A 20,746-nucleotide genomic window follows, 5' to 3' on the forward strand; every position below is an offset into this window, starting at 1 on the left:
CACTTATCCTGTGAAGTGAACAGGACTTACTCCTGATTCTTCGTACTCAATTCTATCCAATTCAATGAGCCTCGTCTAGAAGTTTTCCTGTGGGTTATGCCTGAAGTGCTTAAATCAATTATCTTGTCCTCTAGCTGTCAGTGTCTTCCCTACTATTTCTGCATAAATGGCCTTTTTTCTTTTCTTTTTTCACGTTGTTAAAGTCCTGGGTGTTGTTGTTTTTCAATATTTCTCAATGAAGTTCACCGTATATTGCAAAACTAATCTTTGAGAAGAGGAACGTTGTGATATTTATCATGCAATTAATATCCAATTGACAGAGTTTCAAGATACATTTGATTTTGCTGCCATTATTTTGAAACTGGACTCGGAGACCGAGTTTGCATGATCACAAAGGGAAAATAAGCCACTGTGTGTGACTGGTCGTGGCTCCCTGTCTATGCTGGTCACAAGCCGCCTAATTAGCATAATTACCCTTTCCGGGCATGGGTTGTTGTGACAGCCGACCCAGCGAGGGTGGGTGGCTGGGGTGGTTTACAAACCACCCTGAAAGCCATGGCTTGTTCTAGGGTCTCAGGGTGGTAACCACCCCAGCCACCCTCACTGGATTTAGATGTCACAGCAACCAGCACGCACGAGGAAGGAAAATAAACCCCCATGGCTTATTTTTCCTCCGTGATTGTGCAACCCACCTGAAGATTTCATGCACACATACACACCACAATTACCTTTCTGATGAAATTAACATGACATTGTCCTTTCTGCACCAGTGGTGGGCATTCAGGAGGCACCTTGTATGCTTGGTGAATTTTACTCTGCTCCTCAGCATACCAAATTGCAGATAAAAAATGAACCTCGATCACACTGATCTCCTCGATCACATCAGTAATATCAAATCTCTGCATCAGGGAGAGGGGGGAAAGGTATTATAGACACAACATATGAATCACTCCGACGTACAGCATCCGCCATGCATCAGTTCAGTTATCTGGGCTCCGCTTAAAACTTTACTTTCTTCACTCGTAGGAGTGGTCTACCTGCATGAGCAATGTAGGAAATATACTGACACCTCAAGATTCACCACGGTATTTTATGTCATTATTTATTTTATTTATTTCATTCCTATATTGCCCAATAGCAGAAGCCCTCTGGGAGGTGCACAACAACTGAAACCATAAAATGCAATGTAACAAAACATAATATAAAACTTTTAAAAGTTTAAAACTGCAGTATAAAACCAAAAGTAAAAGCCAGTATGGTCATTTCTGCAAATCTCTGAAGTTCTGTACTTGACTGTGAAGGCTGCCAAAGACTGCCGAATTCCATGAGATTGCAGGACACATTGCATTGCTCACACAACTAGACTATCCCTCTGAGTGAAGAAAACAGGCAGAAGTAACCTCAGAGCCAACCTTTAACTATCCAAACCGGGTCTTCATAACATCTAACTCACCCAGCCATATGTAGCCAACCAGCCATGCATGGAGGCCTGCCAGGGGACTGATAAACCTTCTGGTTTTGTTGCCTGCATGGAAACTGTAAAAAACAGACTGGTTGTCTGTTTGGTAGTCCAAACTGGAGGTTGAAGACAGCTGTAGGCTCATCAAATCCCTTTGCCCTTTTCCCAGACACAGAAACCCTTCTAAAACAATTGCAGCACTCACGTATCTGTTGAACATGTTGTCCGTCCTCCCGACAGTGGCGTTATTGACCACAACCTGTGCTACTGTATCCACTCCCTCAAAAACCAAACTCACTTTTTGCCACATGCTATAGAAAGAGAACAGAAACATGCAAGATTATTAGGGTGCTCACAGTGCATCTATGATCATGTGCAGATGTAATGAAGACCCTTTGCAAACCATGGTTTGAAAATCCAAAGCCAGCACCAGGAAGATGCATTTCCTGCCCTTTCCTTCTCCCCTCTCTGACATGAATTCCTTCCTCCCTTTTGTCCTCTTTGATCATGCATGAACATTTGTTCTACACTGAGATGTTAGCCATGGTTAACACCAAGCAAGATTCCCAGTTGCATCAGATTTAGAAACCAAGACTGTAAATTTTGGTCAAGATAGGAGCCCTGGTTAGCATTAAGTATGGTAAATGTGCAGCATAAGTACAGATGTAAAACTAAACTCACCGATGCAATGAATATGAACTTGAGCACACTCCGGGAGAGAACGCAGGACAGGAAGGCCTGGCATGCTATGGTCCATGGGGTCACAAAGAGTCGGACACGACTGAACAACAACAACAAAACTAAACTATGGTTAAGGTGTCCAAGGGAAGGGAGAGGGATTCCACCAGAGGAGGAAAAGGGAGCACACTCTCCTGGCTGGCTTCCAATTTGTAAACCATGATTTGCAGGGACCCACTGTAATGTGTACTCCAGGGCACGTTGTTAAATGACTTGAGAAGCATCCGTTTCTAGTCTACTCCAAAAATATTGATGCAATCCAGGGGAGGGCAGAAGGCAGTTCAGTTTCTACTGGTAGATCTTTGGGTGGTTTGAAGTAGACTGGCAAGAGTTTCTGACTCCATCTTGTTTAACAATAGCAAAAAACTAAAGGATTTATCTTAAAATATTAACTAGGCTGTTGAAATAATAAAGCTTGAGCAGACACTTGAGGTGAACATTTGTTTGAAGGGACTGAGAGCTCAGTTATGGTACTAAAGACAAATGCCTGGGATGAGTGTTAGCTCAGAGGGCCCCTGTTCTTTAATTCTAACCCACTATTTTGCACTTGGCTCTGGTTGGTAGACCTCAAGGTTCAAAGCAGATCCCACAAGAATGAGGTCTGCCCACCACTGATATAATTATATTACCTCTGAAATTGATGACTTACAGAGATTAACAAGAATATTCAGCTCATCCTTTCAAACAGGCATTGAGTATTTCACTGTTCTATTGCTGTATTTCAATGGTGGGCAATTTGGACGGCATTTTTTAATTAATAGAGACCTGAAAGCCAGTTCTATTAAAATGTATTTAATCAGCCTTCCCCAACCTGATGCCCTCCAGAGATTCTGGACTACAAGTCCCATCACCCACCCAATAGGCACTGGCTAATGGGAGTTGTAGTCCATTGCATCTGGAGGGCGCCAAGTTGGGGAAGACTGTCCTAAGTAAAGCCTTACAGTCCCTTCATTGCAAGCAGGTTACTTACCAAGGTCTTTTGAAACCATGGTTAGGAGCGATTTTGGAAAGTGTAGCTTGAGCTAATCATGGTTAGCAAAAACATCAGTGTGTATGTAATACTGTTAACATGATTAGCATCAAAAATGAGAGGGAGGAAAGGAGCGTGTCGGCCTTCACGGTATTCCTAATGGTTATGAGACTGGGCAGTGCTATATCTACACCTGGCCACAGATAATCCCTCAAGTTTAATAAGCATAAATAGGGAGCTACTGCACGCAGTGCAGTTGTACAACTCTCTACTCCGAGGTAAGCCCTACTGAGTTCAGTGGTACTTATACCAAAGTAAGTGCACACAGGATTTCAGCCTAAATCTTAGTATTTTTAATTTCTGTTATTCTCATACCTGGCATCGAAAGGTGTTTTGAATTTTCTGCTGTATGTCCAGTTATCCAGGGAGATCCATTTGTAGGCCAGGTCATTAAATCTATAATAAGGATCCTATTATTGATTGACCACACAAAAGAAAGAAAAAGCCCTGTTTATCAAAAGGCAGCAATGCAAGGAATTACATAAAAACATTGTGAAGGGCATTAGGCTTAGGAAAATGCACCCTCAATAAAGGAAGACAAGATGGAGTACCTGCTGCAATAGGACATGTGACTCAGACTGCCACTTCCATTGGTAAATGGAAGAGGGACCTCTAGATCTGTTTCCAATTAAGCATTCATCAGATGACAAGGTTCACAAAATTATAGGTTACTTATACATTTATTAAAGTGTATTTTTATACCACTTTTCAGCCCACAGACTTCCAAATAATACAATAAAAACCATACAACAATAAAACAGTAATTCAAAACCATCAATCAAAATCAACAGTATATAAAACAGCAAAACCACAAAATCAGGCGATAAACATGGCAACTCCAGTTGTCAGGAAAAAAAATATGGAAAATAATAGTCTTTTAAAATTTATTCACTACTTTTCCAAAGAAAGTAACTCCCAAGGTGACATTTAGACATACTGGCTGCATTTGGATGGAATGCTAAATTATGGTTTATGCCAGGGGTGCAGAACTGCAGGTCTGGGAGTCAAATCCAGCCTGGCTGGGAGTCAAATCTGGCCCTCCAGGGTTCCCTCCTTCCCTCTGTTTGTTTGGTGGTTTCTAGACTTTTGTGCAGTTTCCCCATTCCAAAAGGTTAAAAAGCCTCTCCTAAGGCTTGGTTGCTGGTTGTAGTAAGAGCTTTAAACTAAAATACACCCCTTTTGCCTTGGGCCCCACTAACCACTGGAATTCAGCCCATGAGAGGTTCTCCAAAATGGAATTTGGCCCTTGGGCTGAAAAAGGTTCAACACCTCTGGCTTATGGTTATGGGAACAGGCCACAGTGAACCTCACTGGACTTGTGCTTCCCTTTCCCCTCTGACATAGCTGCAAGGTTGAATGCTTTTGCTTCTAGTCTTGACTAACCATATCTTGTCATTATGTCTGAACCTGGACAAACTGTAGCTTATCTTAACCGTGGATTACTGAAACACACCAGTTTCAGCCCTTGTTCAAAAGGGTCCCTTTACACTCCAGAAAGCGTTTTTGGAGAAGGTATATGTGGCTATGGGGTGGGGGCAGGAGAGAAGGGGACGGGAAAGTTTCCTTCTGTGAATGTCCTTAAGCTGAAATTTTCTTAGGAACCAAACCAATAGCTTTATCCTCTAACAGCCTTCCCAACCTGGTACCTTTGAGATGGGCTGAAAAATGACCCTCATGAACACCTCCATGCTGGCTGTGGGTGATGGGAGCTGAAGTCCATCTGGAGGGCTCCAGGTTGAGGAAGGCTGTCTCATACTGACAAGAACTCAAGAGTAACATGTACCAAAAGACATCACATCCAGTAGAAGAGGGAAGGGCCACTGGAGGCCCAAGGGATCAATTGACTGGCTTCCCTTCCAGCCCCCAGTATAGCCTCCAGTCCAAAGGACCCCCTCTCCCTTATTAATCACAGCTCAATCACTTTCTCCTGAGTGAGCTGAGAGGGAGGCAAAAGGGCTCATTAAACCATCACCACCCAATATAATAAGCTTAGGCAGCATTCTCCCATTATATGCCTCAGCTGCCAACTCCTGTACATGAGCCAAGTCTCAGATGAAGGGGAGTGAGCAGCAACCAGCTAAAGCCTCCATCGCTGTTCCCACTGTGGCAGAAGGGATTACTGAGCCCTTGCCCCATACCTTGGCTTGGCTGCCTATTCTACGGATGACATCTTTCTAGATAAGGGTCCTTTCCTCACATGAAAAATGTGGTCCAAACAAAGCAGCTCTATTATTAGAAATAGGCTTTATCAGGCTTGTACACAACTTGTCGAATCATGCCTGTGAAATGGTTTTGCGTGTCTGTGGAATGTTTGCTACGTTTATTTCTATCTTCCCAACACCCACCACCATGCTATTCTCTCAGATGCTTCTTAAAAACAGGACTCAAGAAAGCAAGAATTAAATAATCAAGAGTTAATTCCCTTATCAAAGCCTGAAGGCAAGGCATTAATAAGGCAATCCTCAGGGAAGATACACTCTGTTGACCCCAGGTTTTTAACCTCATTAAGCCAGTTTGGAATGAGAAGAGTGGGGTTCTTTGTAGGCAAGCCCAATATGACGTTTTCCTCATGGCATTTCATGAAGAAAACCTACCATTTGCATGAGGAGTAGCGGCGGAGAGAAAACCTCCAGACAACTCATACATGTGAGAGCGTGATGCATATTTTAGTGCGCCAGTGCTAAATATAAACTCTAACAGGAATATTTAGTGCTACTGTAGGAAATAAGGAGGCCCACATCATTCTCCACTGTGTGTGTGTGCGTGCATGCATGCATGCATGAGAGATATTTTCAGAGCAACTGAAGTGTCATCTGCATAGCAGGTTAATATTTAATTCTATTAAATATTTCAGTTTCATATTTATTTCATAAACTGTTTCAGCAGTTTCATCCCCTACCTGCTTTGCCCAAACTGTTCACAGGGGCGTGGGGATTTGCGTATACCAGCCTTCATTTTTGAAAGTTAAAGACAAACTCTTTTAGATGGTGCCAACCTGAGAGAATCACTAGTGTGCCATGAGAAATACATCAAATGCCCACTTTTAGAACATCTGTTGAAAAGCAGACTATAATATTGCCAAAGGGGGAGACACATTAAAGGCTCCTGTGAGATTCTGGGCAGGCCTCCGACGAAGCAGCCTCTATGAGGGCGGGTAAATTCTGCTGTCTCTCTGTATCGGGAGAGATTGCTCCACCTGATCCCCCATCCAGGGCACAGACAGGCCAGAAGTAACTGCCCTCAGCGGTCTCTTACTACATCTCTGCAAAAGCCACTGCTTGCTCTAGGTATACTTCCTTCCACCATTGGGGGTAGAGAACCACTTTCAGTCCTAAGTGCAATTTTGGAGAAGCTCAGGGGGGTGGGTGTCACATTCCAGTGGTGGGCAGGGCTGAAGGCAAACGGGGTGTGGGCAAGAATACAAAACATACCAGCATATCATAGCTTAAAGCTCTGGCTGCTGGAAACTAAGCCTTGGGAGAGGCATTTCAACCTTTTAGAATGTGAGGGGAAATGGCACAAAAGTCGGGGAAACCACCAAACAACTGATGCTGAGGAGAAAGGCAGTGAAGCCAGGGTAAGGAGGCATGGCATCTGGGAAGCCCCCGGAGGGCTGAATCGTGCCCCCAGGCATGAGGTTCCCCAGCCCTGCTTATCGGTATTAAGAGGAAAGGATATATTTTTCCCAATTTTAATTCAGAAAATTAGTGTGCCATCAGGTTACAGACAGTGCTGTTTTCAACCACAGAATCAGCAAGCTGAGAAGAATTGAACAGGCATCTGGTCCAAGCCATGTAGTAGTGCCCATAGATAAAAGATACCATGGAACCCATACCAGTTACCATATTACCACACACTAACGGTTGAATGGTGGGAGATTCAGGACAGACAAAAGGAATTTTTGTCAGATGGTAGAGTGAAAACTCTTGGATGTCCCAAAACAAAATGTGGTGACGGTCACTGACTTAGATGGCTTTAAAAGGAGCTTAGACAAATTCATGCAGAAAAAGTCTACTTTTCCCTCATGTCTTGCTTGAGGTCTTCCCAGTGGCAATTGGTTAGCCCTTGTGGGAAACAAGTTGCTGGACTAGATAGACCTTATGAGATGATACAGACGACCCAGTTCACCCCAGGGCAATTTTGGTCATCTGTATAAGTTCATAATTGCACAGACATGCAACTTCAAGTGCATGAAAATATAAAATGAGAAGGATTTCTAATCGAAATGGAAAGGAAGGAGACACATTCTTTTATAGATAAGGAAATGGTGCAAGTCTGTAGGAAAAGCAAGTGTTGGGGTGTCACCCAATTAAATATATTTTAGTTGATTAATCAAATCTGCATAAATTTGCACATAAGTAAAACAATAGTTCGGAAGTAAATTATATACTTCCTTTGTTTTTAGATGCCCATGTTTCTTGTAGCAGGAACCATCTTAGAGGAGAGCGAAGGGGGAACTGTCTCTTCTAAAATGATGGCTATTGTTCAGTTTTTGTAAGAACTTGTATTAAAAATAATACATTTTTAGAAGAAAAACCCACTGCCTGAACACTTTTAGTCAAACTTTTTTTAAATGATTGAATTATATTAATGATTAATCAATTAAAGTTGCAGTCCTACTTATGATGGCATGTTTGAGTGTACCAGCTTCTCCCCTCCATAGCACAAATTGGGATGGGTGACCTCCTTGTTCAGGCTTTCCAACTGGCAGAATCCTGGCTAGAAACATTTCTACTCCGGGTTGGTGGATGTTTAATGGTCTGACTGTTTCATGAGCCCATAACCCACAGGGTGAACCAACGCTAAAGCATCAGCATAGCTCTTATCAGTTCACAGGTTTCAGGAATATTGGCCTTTTCCTACTCTCAGTTCCATATCTTTCTGCCAATTCTGTTTTTCCATTTGTTCTGGGAGACTGCCGTTTATATCTGAGAAGCAGATTCCTGTACCCTACAAGTATTGGAACATACAAAGGATTGTCAACCATCTGTTTCCCCGTAAGCAGTAGCCTGTGCATGACATCTGTATAAATTATGCAAATCTAACATAATTTGCATGAGCACTTGTTTTGCATAATTTATTCTCCCTCTACTAGTCACAGGAAGAGGTAAGGGGACATGCAAGGGTACGAAAGCCCTTCTCTATCCCCTCTAGAAATCTTATTAGGTGACTTTTCTGAATTCTGAGAATTCACATACATTAAAGGTAGGCTACGTGGTGCCCATGGACACGAATGGGCCCACTGACACTTTTCTTGACAACAGTCAAGGTGTCCCACCCCTCTCATAAAAAAATAATTGACACGTTTTCTTACCGCTAGCTGGGATTGCTGTGAAATAGGTTTCTGTTTGTGCTGAAAACTGTGGATTCAAAGGAGTTGTTTTATGTGTTGGGGCTCAGACCCCACCTCTGCCTTGTATTCAGTCTTTGGGGCAGCTTATTTGTCCATTGCCATGCCTCCCATGGCAGCCACTTTTGTGGTGGTGCCCAAGGCAGTCTCTTAAATTGCCAAATGTGCCCTTGACCCAAAAAGGTTGCCTACCCCTGACCTACATGCTTTAAAGCATTATCTTTGCAACCAGAAGTATCAGTAATCTGCTATGATCAATAAATAATGCTCTCAAGAAGATGAATTCTGCAGTCAATACCACATTTTTGCAGCTTTTCTGAGTCCCCGACATTTTGTTGCATGCATACCCCTTCAGCTTCAACAGTTGGGGAGGAGGACAAATTAATCACCAGGATGTTAACCCTGGTCTGAGTCATAACTCGGTACAACCATGGACAATGAATGTTTACATTGGGAATATGAATTCCAGTCAGAACCAGGGCACACCAGTGCAAATAACAAGCCAGTTTGTGTTTCTTAGAAATGGCAATGAAGTAACCTTTGTCCTAAATATTCATGTGATCTTTGCAAAATCTCCTCAAAATGGAAAGATTTGAAATGACCACATCCTGAGGAAAGCTGGAAAACACAAGATGGATATTTTTCTCCATCATAGTTCCAAAACGCTTTTTTAAATGAGCCATTAGCTTTCTGGCTTGATTTTAATTAATTCTACTTCTAAATGACTGACTCCTTGCTCAGTCTAAAGGGCAATTTGCTTGCCTTTATTTCCAAGAATATATGGAACGAGAAAAATTTAACCAAAAGACACAGCTGGGGGGGAAAAGAACATGTTTTAGTGTGCAAGAAATAGCAGGAAAATACCCATGTAATTTGAATAAAGGAAATATTCTGGTTGTTTGTTTTCAGTCTGGAAAACTTTAAACTTGCAGATATTCAAAGCATTCTTGAGGAAAATTGCTCTCACTTTTTTAAAAAGTGGAGATAGTTGCAGAATAATTAGCACAAGATATGTGGTTTGTGCTGATTCCCAAGGTATGTTATCATATTGGTTCTTAAGAACACCCTACAGCATAATATACATAATATTATTATGTATTATTATGCTGTAATATACATAATACAGCATAATACAGCATAATAAGATGGGCATGATAAAGGACAAAGAAGGCAGGGACCTAACAGAAGCAGATGAGATTAAGAAGAGGTGGCAAGAATACACAGAAGAACTATACAGGAAAGATCTGAATGTCCCTGATAGCCATGATAGTGTGGTCACTGAACTTGAGCCGGACATCCTAGAGAGTGAAGTCAAGTGGGCCTTAGGAAGCATTAGTAACAACAAAGCTAGCGGAGATGACAGTATTCCAGCTGAGCTATTTAAAATCCTAAAAGATGATGCTGTTAAATGCTGCATTCAATATGCCAACAAATCTGGAACACTCAACAGTGGCCATAAGACTGGAAAAGGTCAGTTTACATTCCAATTCCAAAGAAGGGCAACGCCAAAGAGTGTTCAAACTACCACACAATTGCGCTCATTTCACATGCCAGCAAGGTGATGCTCAAAATCCTACAAGCTAGGCTTCAGCAGTATGCGAACCGAGAACTACCGGAAGTACAAGCTGGATTTCGAAGAGGCAGAGGAACTAGAGATCAAATCGCCAACATTCGCTGCATCATGGAGAAAGCAAGAGAATTCCAGAAAAACGTCTATTTCTGCTTCATTGACTACGCTAAAGCCTTTGATTGTGTGGATCACAACAAACTGTGGCAAATTCTGAAAGCGATGGGAGTACCAGACCACCTTACCTGTCTTCTGAGAAACCTGTACGAGGGTCAAGAAGCAACAGTAAGAACCAGACATGGAACAACCGATTGGTTCAAAATTGGGAAAGGAGTATGACAAGGCTGCATATTGTCACCCTGCTTATTTAACTTATATGCAGAGTACATCATGAGAAAAGCCGGGTTGGATGAATCAGAGGTCGGAATTAAGATTGCTGGGAGAATTATCAACAACCTCCGATATGCAGACGATACCACCCTAATGGCAGAAAGCGAAGAGGATCTAAAGAGCCTCTTGTTGAGGGTGAAAGAGGAGAGTGCAAAAGCTGGTTTGAAACTCAACATTAAAAAAAACGAAGATCATGGCATCTGGCCCTATCACTTCCTGGCATATAGAAGGGGAAGAAATGGAAGCAGTGACAGATTTTACTTTCTTGGGCTCCAAGATCACCGCAGACGGTGACTGTAGCCATGAAATTAAAAGAGGCTTGCTCCTTGGGAGGAAAGCTATGGCAAACCTAGAAAGCATAGTAAGAAGCAGAGACATCACCTTGCCGACAAAGGTCCGTCTAATCAAAGCTATGGTTTTCCCAGTAGTAATGTATGGCTGTGAGAGCTGGACTATAAGGAAGGCTGAGCGCTGAAGAATTGATGCTTTCAAATTGTGGTGCTGGAGAAGACTCTTACGAGTGCCCTGGACTGCAAGGAGGTCAAATCAGTCCATCCTAAAGGAAATCAACCCTGACTGCTCATTGGAAGGACAGATACTGAAGCTGAAGCTCAAATATTTTGGCCACCTAATGCGAAGAGAAAACTCCCTGGAAAAGACCCTGATGCTGGGAAAGACTGAAGGCAAAAGGAGAAGGGGACGGCAGAGGATGAGATGGCTAGATAGCATCACTGATGCAATGAATATGAACTTGAGCATACTCCGGGAGAGAGCGCAGGACAGGAAGGCCTGGCGTGCTATGGTCCATGGGGTCACAAAGAGTCGGACACGACTGAACGACTGAACAACTACAACAACAGCAGCAGCATAATATGGGAAATAGTGGGGAATTATGAGAAAGAGGGGAGTTGAAAACCCGATAGTAATTTTTTCCTTGACATTTCTGTACTGCAAACTACATACTAAATATAAGTTGTGGCGATGTGTTTTTCATTATAAAAATGTTAAAGTATGTGGCTTTCTCCCCCCCCCCCAATATATGTTTCTTAAACAGTCAACATTCTGTTTATATAAAGGAGGAGCTGATAGCTCACTTTTTCACCTCTTGACCCTGGAGTAGCCACAATTTTTGGAGAGCCAGAACTGGCATTTCCCACACACTACTATGTATACACTAGCAAACACTTGATATGAGGGATGTACGGATCTTGTTAAATCTGTTTCATCTGTGTTTTGCAGTCTGGCAGTCATCTTTCATTCCATTGTCCACTCCATTAATGGAACTGGATTTTTTTTAGGGATGTATGAGAATTTCATTCCAGCTGTGCAAGTGCACAGTAGCGCAAGTGCACAGTAGCATTAATGTGCATGAACGCAAGTGCACATTAACGTTAATGCAAATTTGCACAAATCCCGCCAAAATATTTTTAACTGGTCAGGAAAGACCGCTCCGCTGCAGAATCCGCAGGTCAGATTCAAAGAAATCAAAACTCATTTGAATCCGTTGCAGATTTCTCTAACGTCCCTACTTGTTATATATAGCTGGTATTACAGCCATAAAAATGGCTACAAAACACATGATTTTTTTTACAAAGTGGGCAAACTAAAAGTTTAAGCTATGCCTAGGCCATACAACATTTTCATAAATGTTCTTGAAGTGGTTTTTTTTTTTGTTCCAAAAGAACAATAAACCCTTGATTTTCAAAATATTCTTCTGTATACATCTCATGATATTACTCGGCTTGTGCTGATCCTAATTCCTACTACTGCGCTAACTTCAGCATTAATTATTTCAGTTCGAGTGCAATCCTATGCATGTCTACATAGAAGTAAGCCCCACTGGGTTGTATTCAATGTTAGTTCTAACTTAAAGCAGTCCCACTGAAATTATTGGGACTTAATGTTAATCAGAAATGTGATTAAGTCCCATTCATTTCAATGGGTCTGCTCTAAGTAGGACTACATTGAATACAACTCAGTGAGTTCAATGGGGCTTACTCCCAGATAAGTATGTGTAGGATTGCAGCCTTAGCATGTAGCCTATTTTATGTATTTCATTTATTTATTACATTTTTAAACTGACCAATAACCAAAGTTTTCACTGAGCTAGTAAAACTGGAGCTGGGTCTTCTATAAACTGCAAGTGGGAGCTCACATATTTGGACGCTCTTTCATAAAAGTATTTTTTTTTTTAAAAATCCAGCACACAGAAAAGTAGGATATCATGGAAAAGGCTTTTCTAGAAGCAGGGACAGCCCTACCATTAGGCAAAGGGAGGCATCTGCTACAGGCCACAGACTGGGAGGCAGGGGGAGGAAACGGCAGCAAGATGTTGGCACTCCCTAAGCTTGTCTGCTGCTCTCAGGTGTGGCGGTGCATACTGTTCCATTGCCAGTGTTGAAGTAAGATTTGACTACCAGTCTGGTCAGTTTCTGTACGTGGACATAGAGGTGGCTGCCATTTTGTACTTTGCCTCTGGCAGCAAAATATCTTGGGCCAGCCCAGTGTCAAGGACATCTACTTTTCTATGTGGTGGGATTTTGAAAAATATGGAAGAGCATTCAATTACATGAGACCCAGCTGCAGTCTGAAGTGGTAGAGACTAGGCACAGGCTTATCGCCTCAGTAAGAACTCGGCCTATCATGCATACAATTCCAGTGAAATTTTCCCTCCTGCTCTTAATGCACAATGCATGCAGGGAAAAACATACACCAGTGCTAAAAATAAAATAATGGACAGTCAAAAGATGTGGCATTGTCAAACCAAATACATTAGATAATCTGAAAATATGCAGATCCGAACTCATCACTGGCCATAACCAGTGATGGAATATTGGTAAAGAAAGAATATTGCTAATGGGTGGGGCATGCTGGGAGTTGTAGTCCAACCCAGCTGGAGGGCACCAAGTTGGAGAAGGCTGGGCTAAAGCGTTAAAAGTTTTCTTGGGCATAGGGAGGGGAGGCGAGGAGCATGATTACCTGACAAACCTATCTTGCCATGGTAAGGGCCAAGAAAAAATATTCCTGCAGTTCTAATTGGTTGGCCAGGGATTTTCAGCTTGTTTTCACCAGTCTCTCTACTTACTTCCCTGGCTTAATTCAATGTATCCTCATCCTCTGTTGTTTCTTCCTGCTGAATTCTGGTTGCAACACACCCTGCCAGGATGTTCTCCTGCACAAGCCCCATCGAAACAAATGGAAATTGTTCAAGAATACAGTAGTGGTTTTAACTTTGCTCAGCAGCTCTCACTCATTTCAACAGGACTGAGATGGTCCTATTTTTTTAAAGCTATATTTGGGTGGTTGAAGGCTATATTTGACAACGTCGGCTAATCTGTAAGGAACATTTTCAATGGAAAGGGCCAGACTACAGGATCTTCACATCCCCTTTCAAACCACTTTGGCTGGTTCACACGTGCACATACATCACTGGATTTGTCAAGTCTTGTAGCAGATTCCACTGAAAAGCACTGCGTTTGAGGTGATGTGAATGAGATGCTTGTGATCTGTGATGGTTCGATCACACGTGCATTCGCTATTCAGCGCTGTAACATGCAGTGATAAACATGCCTGTGTGAACTAGCCTTATTCTAGAAGTGGGACCTGCAATGTGTTGCAGTGTAGAGCACTCCTTTTCACCATTCCAGTCAACCATGCCCTGCTCCACCATACTCCATTTTATTCCCTTCTGCAACAGCAAGCCAAACAGTATTCCACAGCCACTGAGCATGCTCTGTCTTCATTGGGCTGTGGGAGGGGGGGGGTTCCTCCTCTTAGGAGCTTTTCCCCCTAAAGATTTTTTGTACTTCTGCAAACCCTTGGGTTCCCCAAGGCTTCTTAAAGTGCCCTCTTGTGTGTGTTGGGGGGTGTCATTTTGGCTACATACAGTGGAGGCTGGTGGCTCCGATGTCAGTGAGGCAATAAGCAAGGGTTTCAGTCAGAATTCTAAAGGAGCTATCCAAGGTGTGGATAGTTCCTTTAGAATTCTGACTGGCTCTGACTGTAACCCGGAGGTGATTTACCGCCCCATTGACATCGGAGCCACCAGCCTTCACTGGCGACACAAGCAACGGCACTCACAGCCTCACCCCTGGAAATAGAAAGGATAGGAAAGTAGCTGGGGAATAATCACATAATATGTTCCTCACACGAGGCTTCTGCGCTTTCAAACGGGGTGCCATGGGATGCTGCAATACAGAGCTAGAAGAGACGTGATAGCAGTCACAAGCAAAGAACTTGCTTGTGTAAATGTTCCCCATGAGCACCAATCCAGAGAGCTTCGGCTATTGGGCGGTATAGAAATAAATAAATAAATAAATCCATCACATACGGACCAAAATAGTTGTGACAGTGGTAACAGGGCTGTGTTAGGGCTCCTTGCACACTCTGTCACATATAAAAGCGCCTACCACATGAGCTCACATGTAAAGGTGAGAAAACAGAAGGAGGTGAGCATCCAAAGTAAATCACAAAGAAGAGAAATTGGTTCTCAGGATGCAAAAAAAAAAAACTGTAGGAAGCCCTGCCAAAAAAAAAAATGTATTGTAAGAAACCCCGCAAAAACATTTTATTGAACAAGCCCTGCAAAAAAAATTATTGTAGGAAGGCTTCCTACAATATTTTTTTTTTTGCATCCTGAGAACCTCTTTCTCTTCTTTGTGATTCAAATGTAGAGGTGGCACACCAGCGGAAAACCTGCCCAGGCTACCAATCAAAGAGCCAGCACAAATGTGTGTTTATATGCAATTCAGCGCGTGCAGGATGCTTTACCCAGGAAGCAGATTTATTTCGTGTTGCCGCAGTCACATCAGTTTTGGCCCAGAGAAGCAAACTGCCCAACTGGTCTGGAGGACAGACTGAAATCCACTTCTTTTTTTCTGTCCCTCTCTACATTTGAATATATGTTCTTCAGGGACCAGTCCTACGGACTGCGCCGTTGCTGCTCAGAAGCCCTGAACTTGGAGGCTTCCGAGATTCCTATGCCCTGCCAGCCTGAAGCCAGAAGAGTGGGAGGAGCGGCAGAGATCTTTGCCTCCCCGTCCTCTGATCTCTTTTTATACTTTAGTTTTAAGCTTTCATATTTATTGTATTGTATTTTATTTTTATTTATTTATTATTAAATTTATTAATCGCCCATCTGGCTGGTCACCCAGCCACTCTGGGCGATGTACAGCATACAATAAAACAGTTTAAAACAATAAAATTTTACAATAAAAACGTTTTCTAAAATACCCTAACCCACCCCAAATGCCTGCCTGAACAACCATGTTTTTAATGCACGGCGGAAGCTCATTAAAGAAGGGCATGATGGAGTTCCCTAGGGAGGGAGTTCCACAGAGTGGGGTCCACCACAGAAAAGGCCCTCTCCCTCGTCCCCACCAGCCTAGCTGTCCTGGCTGATGGGACAGAGAGAAGGTCATCCAAGGCTGATCTTGTTAAGTGGCCTGTCTGGTGCTGCTGGAGGCGCTCCTTAAGATAGGCTGGGCCGGAACCATATAGGGTTTTAAAGGTCAAAACCAACACCTTGAATTTGGCCCGGAAAACAACTGGTAACCAGTGCAACTCCTTCAGCACTGGAGTGATGTGATCTCGCCGGCGGCTGCCTTTAATCAGGCGAGCCGCCGTGTTCTGTACCAGCTGCAGTTTCCGAACCATCTTCAAGGGTAACCCCATGTAGAGCACATTACAGTAGTCTAAATGAGAGACCAGGGCATGTACTACCGATGGGTGCAGATGGTCGGGAAGGAAGGGGCGCAGCCGCCGTATCAGATGGAGTTGATACAGCGCTGTCCGGCTCACAGCTGACACCTGAGCCTCCATGGACAGCTGGGAGTCCAAAATGACCCCCAGGCTGCGGACCTGGTCTTTCAAGGGTAGCCGTACCCCATTCAACACCAAGTCAACATCCCCCAGCCTCCTCTTGTCTCCCACCAGAAGTACCTCGGTCTTGTCAGGGTTCAGCTTCAGCTTATTCCTCCCCATCCAGCCACTCACCGTCTCCAGACATTTGGACAGGGATTCTACGGCCAACCTTGGTGAAGATTTGAATGAGAGGTAGAGCTGCGTGTCATCCGCATATTGATGACACTGCACCCCAAACCTCCTGATGATAGCCCCCAGTGGCTTCACATAGATGTTAAATAGCATCAGGGAGAGGATGGAACCCTGTGGCACCCCACTCACACACAAGTGAGTGGCCACGGGTCTGAAACCTCCTCTCCCGGTGCTACCCTCTGGTATCTGCCAGAGAGGAAGGACCGGAACCACCGTAATACAGTGTCTCCAATGCCCAACCCCTCCAGGCGGTCCAGGAGGATACCGTGGTCAATGGTATCAAAAGCCGCTGAGAGGTCGAGGAGAACAAGGAAGGAGCATTCACCCCTATCCAGAGCCCTCCTCATATCATCTACCAAGGCGACCAAGGCCGTTTCTGTCCCATGCCCAAGCCTGAAGCCCGACTGAAATGGGTCTAGATAATCAGTTTCTTCCAAGTGTGCCTTCAACTGCATCGCCACCACCCGCTCAATCACCTTGCCCAAAAATGGCAGATTTGAGACTGGGCGAAAGTTGTTCAGAACTTGAGGCTCCAAGGAGGGCTTCTTTAAGAGCGGTCTTATCACTACCTCCTTGAGGGCTGATGGCATCACACCCTCCTCAAGGGAGGTGTTCACCACCGCCCTGATCTCCTCACCCAGTCTCTCTCTGCAGCCCATAATGAGCCAAGATGGGCAAGGATCAAGTAAGCAGGTGGTCGGCCTTACAGATGAAAGCAACTTGTCCACTTCATCAGGAGGAAGAAGCTGGAACCGATCCCACAAAACCGGTTTGCCACAGGCCGCCTCTTGCTCACTAACTGTATCCACAGCGTGCAGAGTAACACACCTAATCTGATCAATTTTATCTACAAAGTGCCTTGCCAAGGCCTCACAGGAGGCCTTAGAATGGTCCAGTGGTTCCGGAGCCACAGGACTGACCAGGCTCCGGACCACTTGGAACAGCCTCCTGGGACAGCACTCTGCAGACACGATAGAGGCAGCATAATATTCCTTTTTTGCTGCCTTCACCACCACGTGATAGGCTGAAGATACAGCTCTAGCCCATGTCTGATCATCTTTGGAGCGAGACTTCCGCCACCGGCGCTCTAGCCGTCTCACCTCCTGTTTCAGAGCTCGTAACCGCGGATTGAACCATGGTGCAGTCCGAGCCCTGTTCAGGGGGAGAGGGCATTTCAGAGCCACCTGATCTAATGCCCCAGTGATTGCGACATTCCAGCCTCCCACAAGGGTCTCGACCGAGTGGTTGTTGGCATGCCCCAGAGAATCCCCAAGCACGTTCAGGAATCCATTTGGATCCAGAAGACGCCTGGGGCGGACCATTGTGGAACCGAGAATTCCAACATCACCAGATAGTGATCTGACCATGACAAGGGGGTGGTGGATATACCCCCGACTTCCGGATCACTCCCCGCTTCTCCAGAAACAAACACAAGGTCTAGGGCATGACCGGCTACATGGGTGGGCCCAGTTAGAATATGGTGCAGCTCCCAGGAGGCCATGGTCTCCATGAAATCCCGAGGTGCTCCTGTGAGGATGGCCTCCGAATGTACGTTGAAGTCCCCCAACACCAATAAGTTAGGGGACTGTACACGCACATCAGAGACCACCTCAAATGCTGCATTTTATGCTGCATTTTGTGGTTTTAATTTTTGTGAACTGCCCAGAGAGCTTCAGCTATTGGGCGGAATAGAAATGTAATAAATAAATACATAAATTTTAGCTAGATGGGCTTTTCAGCCCATCTAGCATGTTTTGGAGGGGGAGGGAAGGAGGCTGGAGACAGCTCAAGATAAATTTATCCTGGCCTCTCCAGTCCTCTCTACAAATCAGCATGCCCCCGTTTTTCCTCTCTCCGAGGTAGATTTTCCGACCTCGGACAGGCAGCTGTTGTGGTTCTCTCCGTGCCAGCTAAGAGATATCCAGCCCCCCCCCCCCTTTCCAAGGTTGGAGCGCTGTCTTCGACCTAGGAAGGGATTTTACGAGCCATCCTATGGTCCCTAGGACACTCACCCAGGGGCCATAGTAGTGCTCTCTCTGTTGTCAATCTCATTTGGATACCTATCCATATATACAGCCTGCTTATATTAATGCATATATTTCAAACAGGAGTGCTGAATTTTTGTTAATATTGTGAACTGACGCTGTCTTCATTATTTGGGGGGGGGGGGCTATCAAGTCACCGTTAGATGAAGAAGTGAGAAATACACACTCACAGAAGTAAGCCACCCACATCCCTTGCAGACCAACTAGCCATCCCTACAGGCAGCAAGGTTTTGCTCGGCCCTTGAGCAGCCACCAGCCTGCCTTTCGAACCAGCGCAGCTCAGGATGGCTGGCGACCATAGCACCGTACCTGGATGAGGCCCTGTTGGAGCAAGGCGGTGTGCACACACCCCGGGACATCCCCACGGAGCACCAACGAGCCGTTCCCATTGCTCAACCGCCAGCTCCCCCGCAGACTGTGCGCAGCTGCTCCTGCCGCCGCCGGGCTTCGCGGGGAGGAAGCCCCCGCCCATCCGCTCCTCCGCAAGGCGACCAGGAGCAGGACCACGAGCAAAACATCCCCCCTTCGCATCCTGGACTTCTCCGGCTAAGGCGGAGGCCAGGAGTAAAGCTCCATTGTGCGTAGTGGAGAGGTGAGCGCGGGGTGTTAGTGGCGGCGGCGGCGGAAATAAGACGCGCGGCAGGTCGGCCCAGGGACACGCGACTTATTTGATCTCGCCCCGCCGAGCTGCTGCGCGCCGGCCCGGGTCAGCTGAGAGTCTCCGGGTAGGTGGAGCTCTCCTGTGCCTTTGCTCTCGGCGCAGAAGGAGAAACACGCCTGCGTACATCTGCTGCTTCCTTACTGCGTGCGCGTGTGCGGTAGGGAGGTCGGTCGATGATGATATTGTCCATTAAAACTTTTGCCGGAATGAGGGCACCATCCTGTGCATGTTTAGGCAGGAAAAAAAGTCCTACAACTCCCAGTATGCCTGGGATCCCAGGCATGCTGGGAGTTGCAGGACCACCGCACCCCACCCCGTCTAAACACGCGTAGGATTGTGCCCTACATGTGCTCGTCTTTTATGAGCCACCCGACTCTTTTGTTTCTGCTGCAACAGACTAACACGGCCATGCTCTGGACATTATGACGACGACGGGCACGTGCCCCCTGAGCGTTTGTCTCGGCGGACGGAGGAAATCCGCGACGCAGCCTGCCTCTTTCTTCGTGGGAAGAGGGCAATCGGGTGATGTCCGTCGTGCTTTCGCGTCCCTAATAACCGCTTTCTGCTCCCCCGCCCTGCCCGCCTCGTCATCAGCAAACGCAGCACCCATTTCTGAGCAAAGCCTCTTTCAGCTCCCAGTCACTCCTGCTGCTTCCCGCTTTGCCAGTGTCTGCTGCAGCCCTTTGGGTCTTCGGCCGAGGAGTTTGTCTTCTTTTCCCCGCCCCAGCGCACCCCGTAGCCTCCGCTCGTCTGCACCTGTGGAACGTCGCGATTGCCTGTTTAGTCTGCCCCTTCGCGGCTCATTTCAGTCGGCTGGTCCCTGGCTTCATCTTCTGCCCTTGTCTTGTTTGTGAACAAAAAAAATTAAAATAAAAACATGTGTTTTGTTTTGAGTTCTCTGGGCAGCGATCGGCTCAGTTTTGCATATTTGGCTCTAGCAGGCGGCCCAAAGCTAGAATGCACTTTGCGACTTCCAGCTAAGATTTAGCTTATGGTCTCTTGCTGGAGGTAGCTTCTCCATTTTCTGACACAGGAGATTTAGGTCTCATTGGATGTGAAAATATATACTTTCAGGTTTGCCGATTACTTCAAGCCAATTCTCTTGTCCTTCAATAGCTCCTGGAGCACTTCTGACCCATATTCTGTTCTATAACCAACCCCACCTCCCTGGTCAGCAAAAAATGTTTTATGTCAACAATAAAGAACAACTCTAGGTTATGTGTGATCTGTGAAGTTTGTAGAGATAAATAAGGAACATCTCTCAACATTAGGGCTGTCAGCCAACTGACGAATGCTTATTTTATTAATCACTCGCCTATTGATTCATGTTTATTAAATTAATTTTTTTAATGAGAGGGTCTAGGTCCCTGGGCCTGTTCAAACAGATTCGAGTGTGTTGATTTAGGATTCCGAATTTTCTTTCCAACTATAGGTGTTAACATAGCAAAGCCA

General features: G+C 45.1%; 1 protein-coding gene across 7 annotated transcripts in view; it reads right to left on the bottom strand.

Moving 5' to 3' along the window:
- Nucleotides 1–19,356, bottom strand: part of MANBA (mannosidase beta) — an 88,533-nt gene extending 69,177 nt beyond the window's left edge. For 4 of the 7 annotated variants that reach the window (XM_084855734.1, XM_084855732.1, XM_084855731.1 and 1 more), the window contains exons 1-4: nucleotides 18,943–19,356; nucleotides 3,543–3,637; nucleotides 1,665–1,770; nucleotides 729–899 (exon numbers count right to left, since the gene is read on the bottom strand). In XM_084855734.1, the coding sequence (XP_084711860.1) occupies nucleotides 729–899; nucleotides 1,665–1,770; nucleotides 3,543–3,637; nucleotides 18,943–19,164 (594 nt within the window). In that variant the 5' untranslated portion in view covers nucleotides 19,165–19,356. Of the gene's footprint in view, nucleotides 1–728; nucleotides 900–1,453; nucleotides 1,618–1,664; nucleotides 1,771–3,542; nucleotides 3,638–13,619; nucleotides 13,707–18,942 lie in introns of those variants that run through there. The other 3 variants (XM_084855735.1, XM_084855733.1, XM_084855736.1) reach the window with 3 other exon arrangements.
- Nucleotides 19,357–20,746: the final 1,390 nt, after the last annotated feature.

This window comes from Heloderma suspectum, chromosome 5, assembly GCF_057233095.1.
Source record: "Heloderma suspectum isolate Gila_16-S chromosome 5, 16-S_ref, whole genome shotgun sequence".
In the NCBI taxonomy this organism is placed as follows: Eukaryota; Metazoa; Chordata; class Lepidosauria; order Squamata; family Helodermatidae; genus Heloderma; species Heloderma suspectum.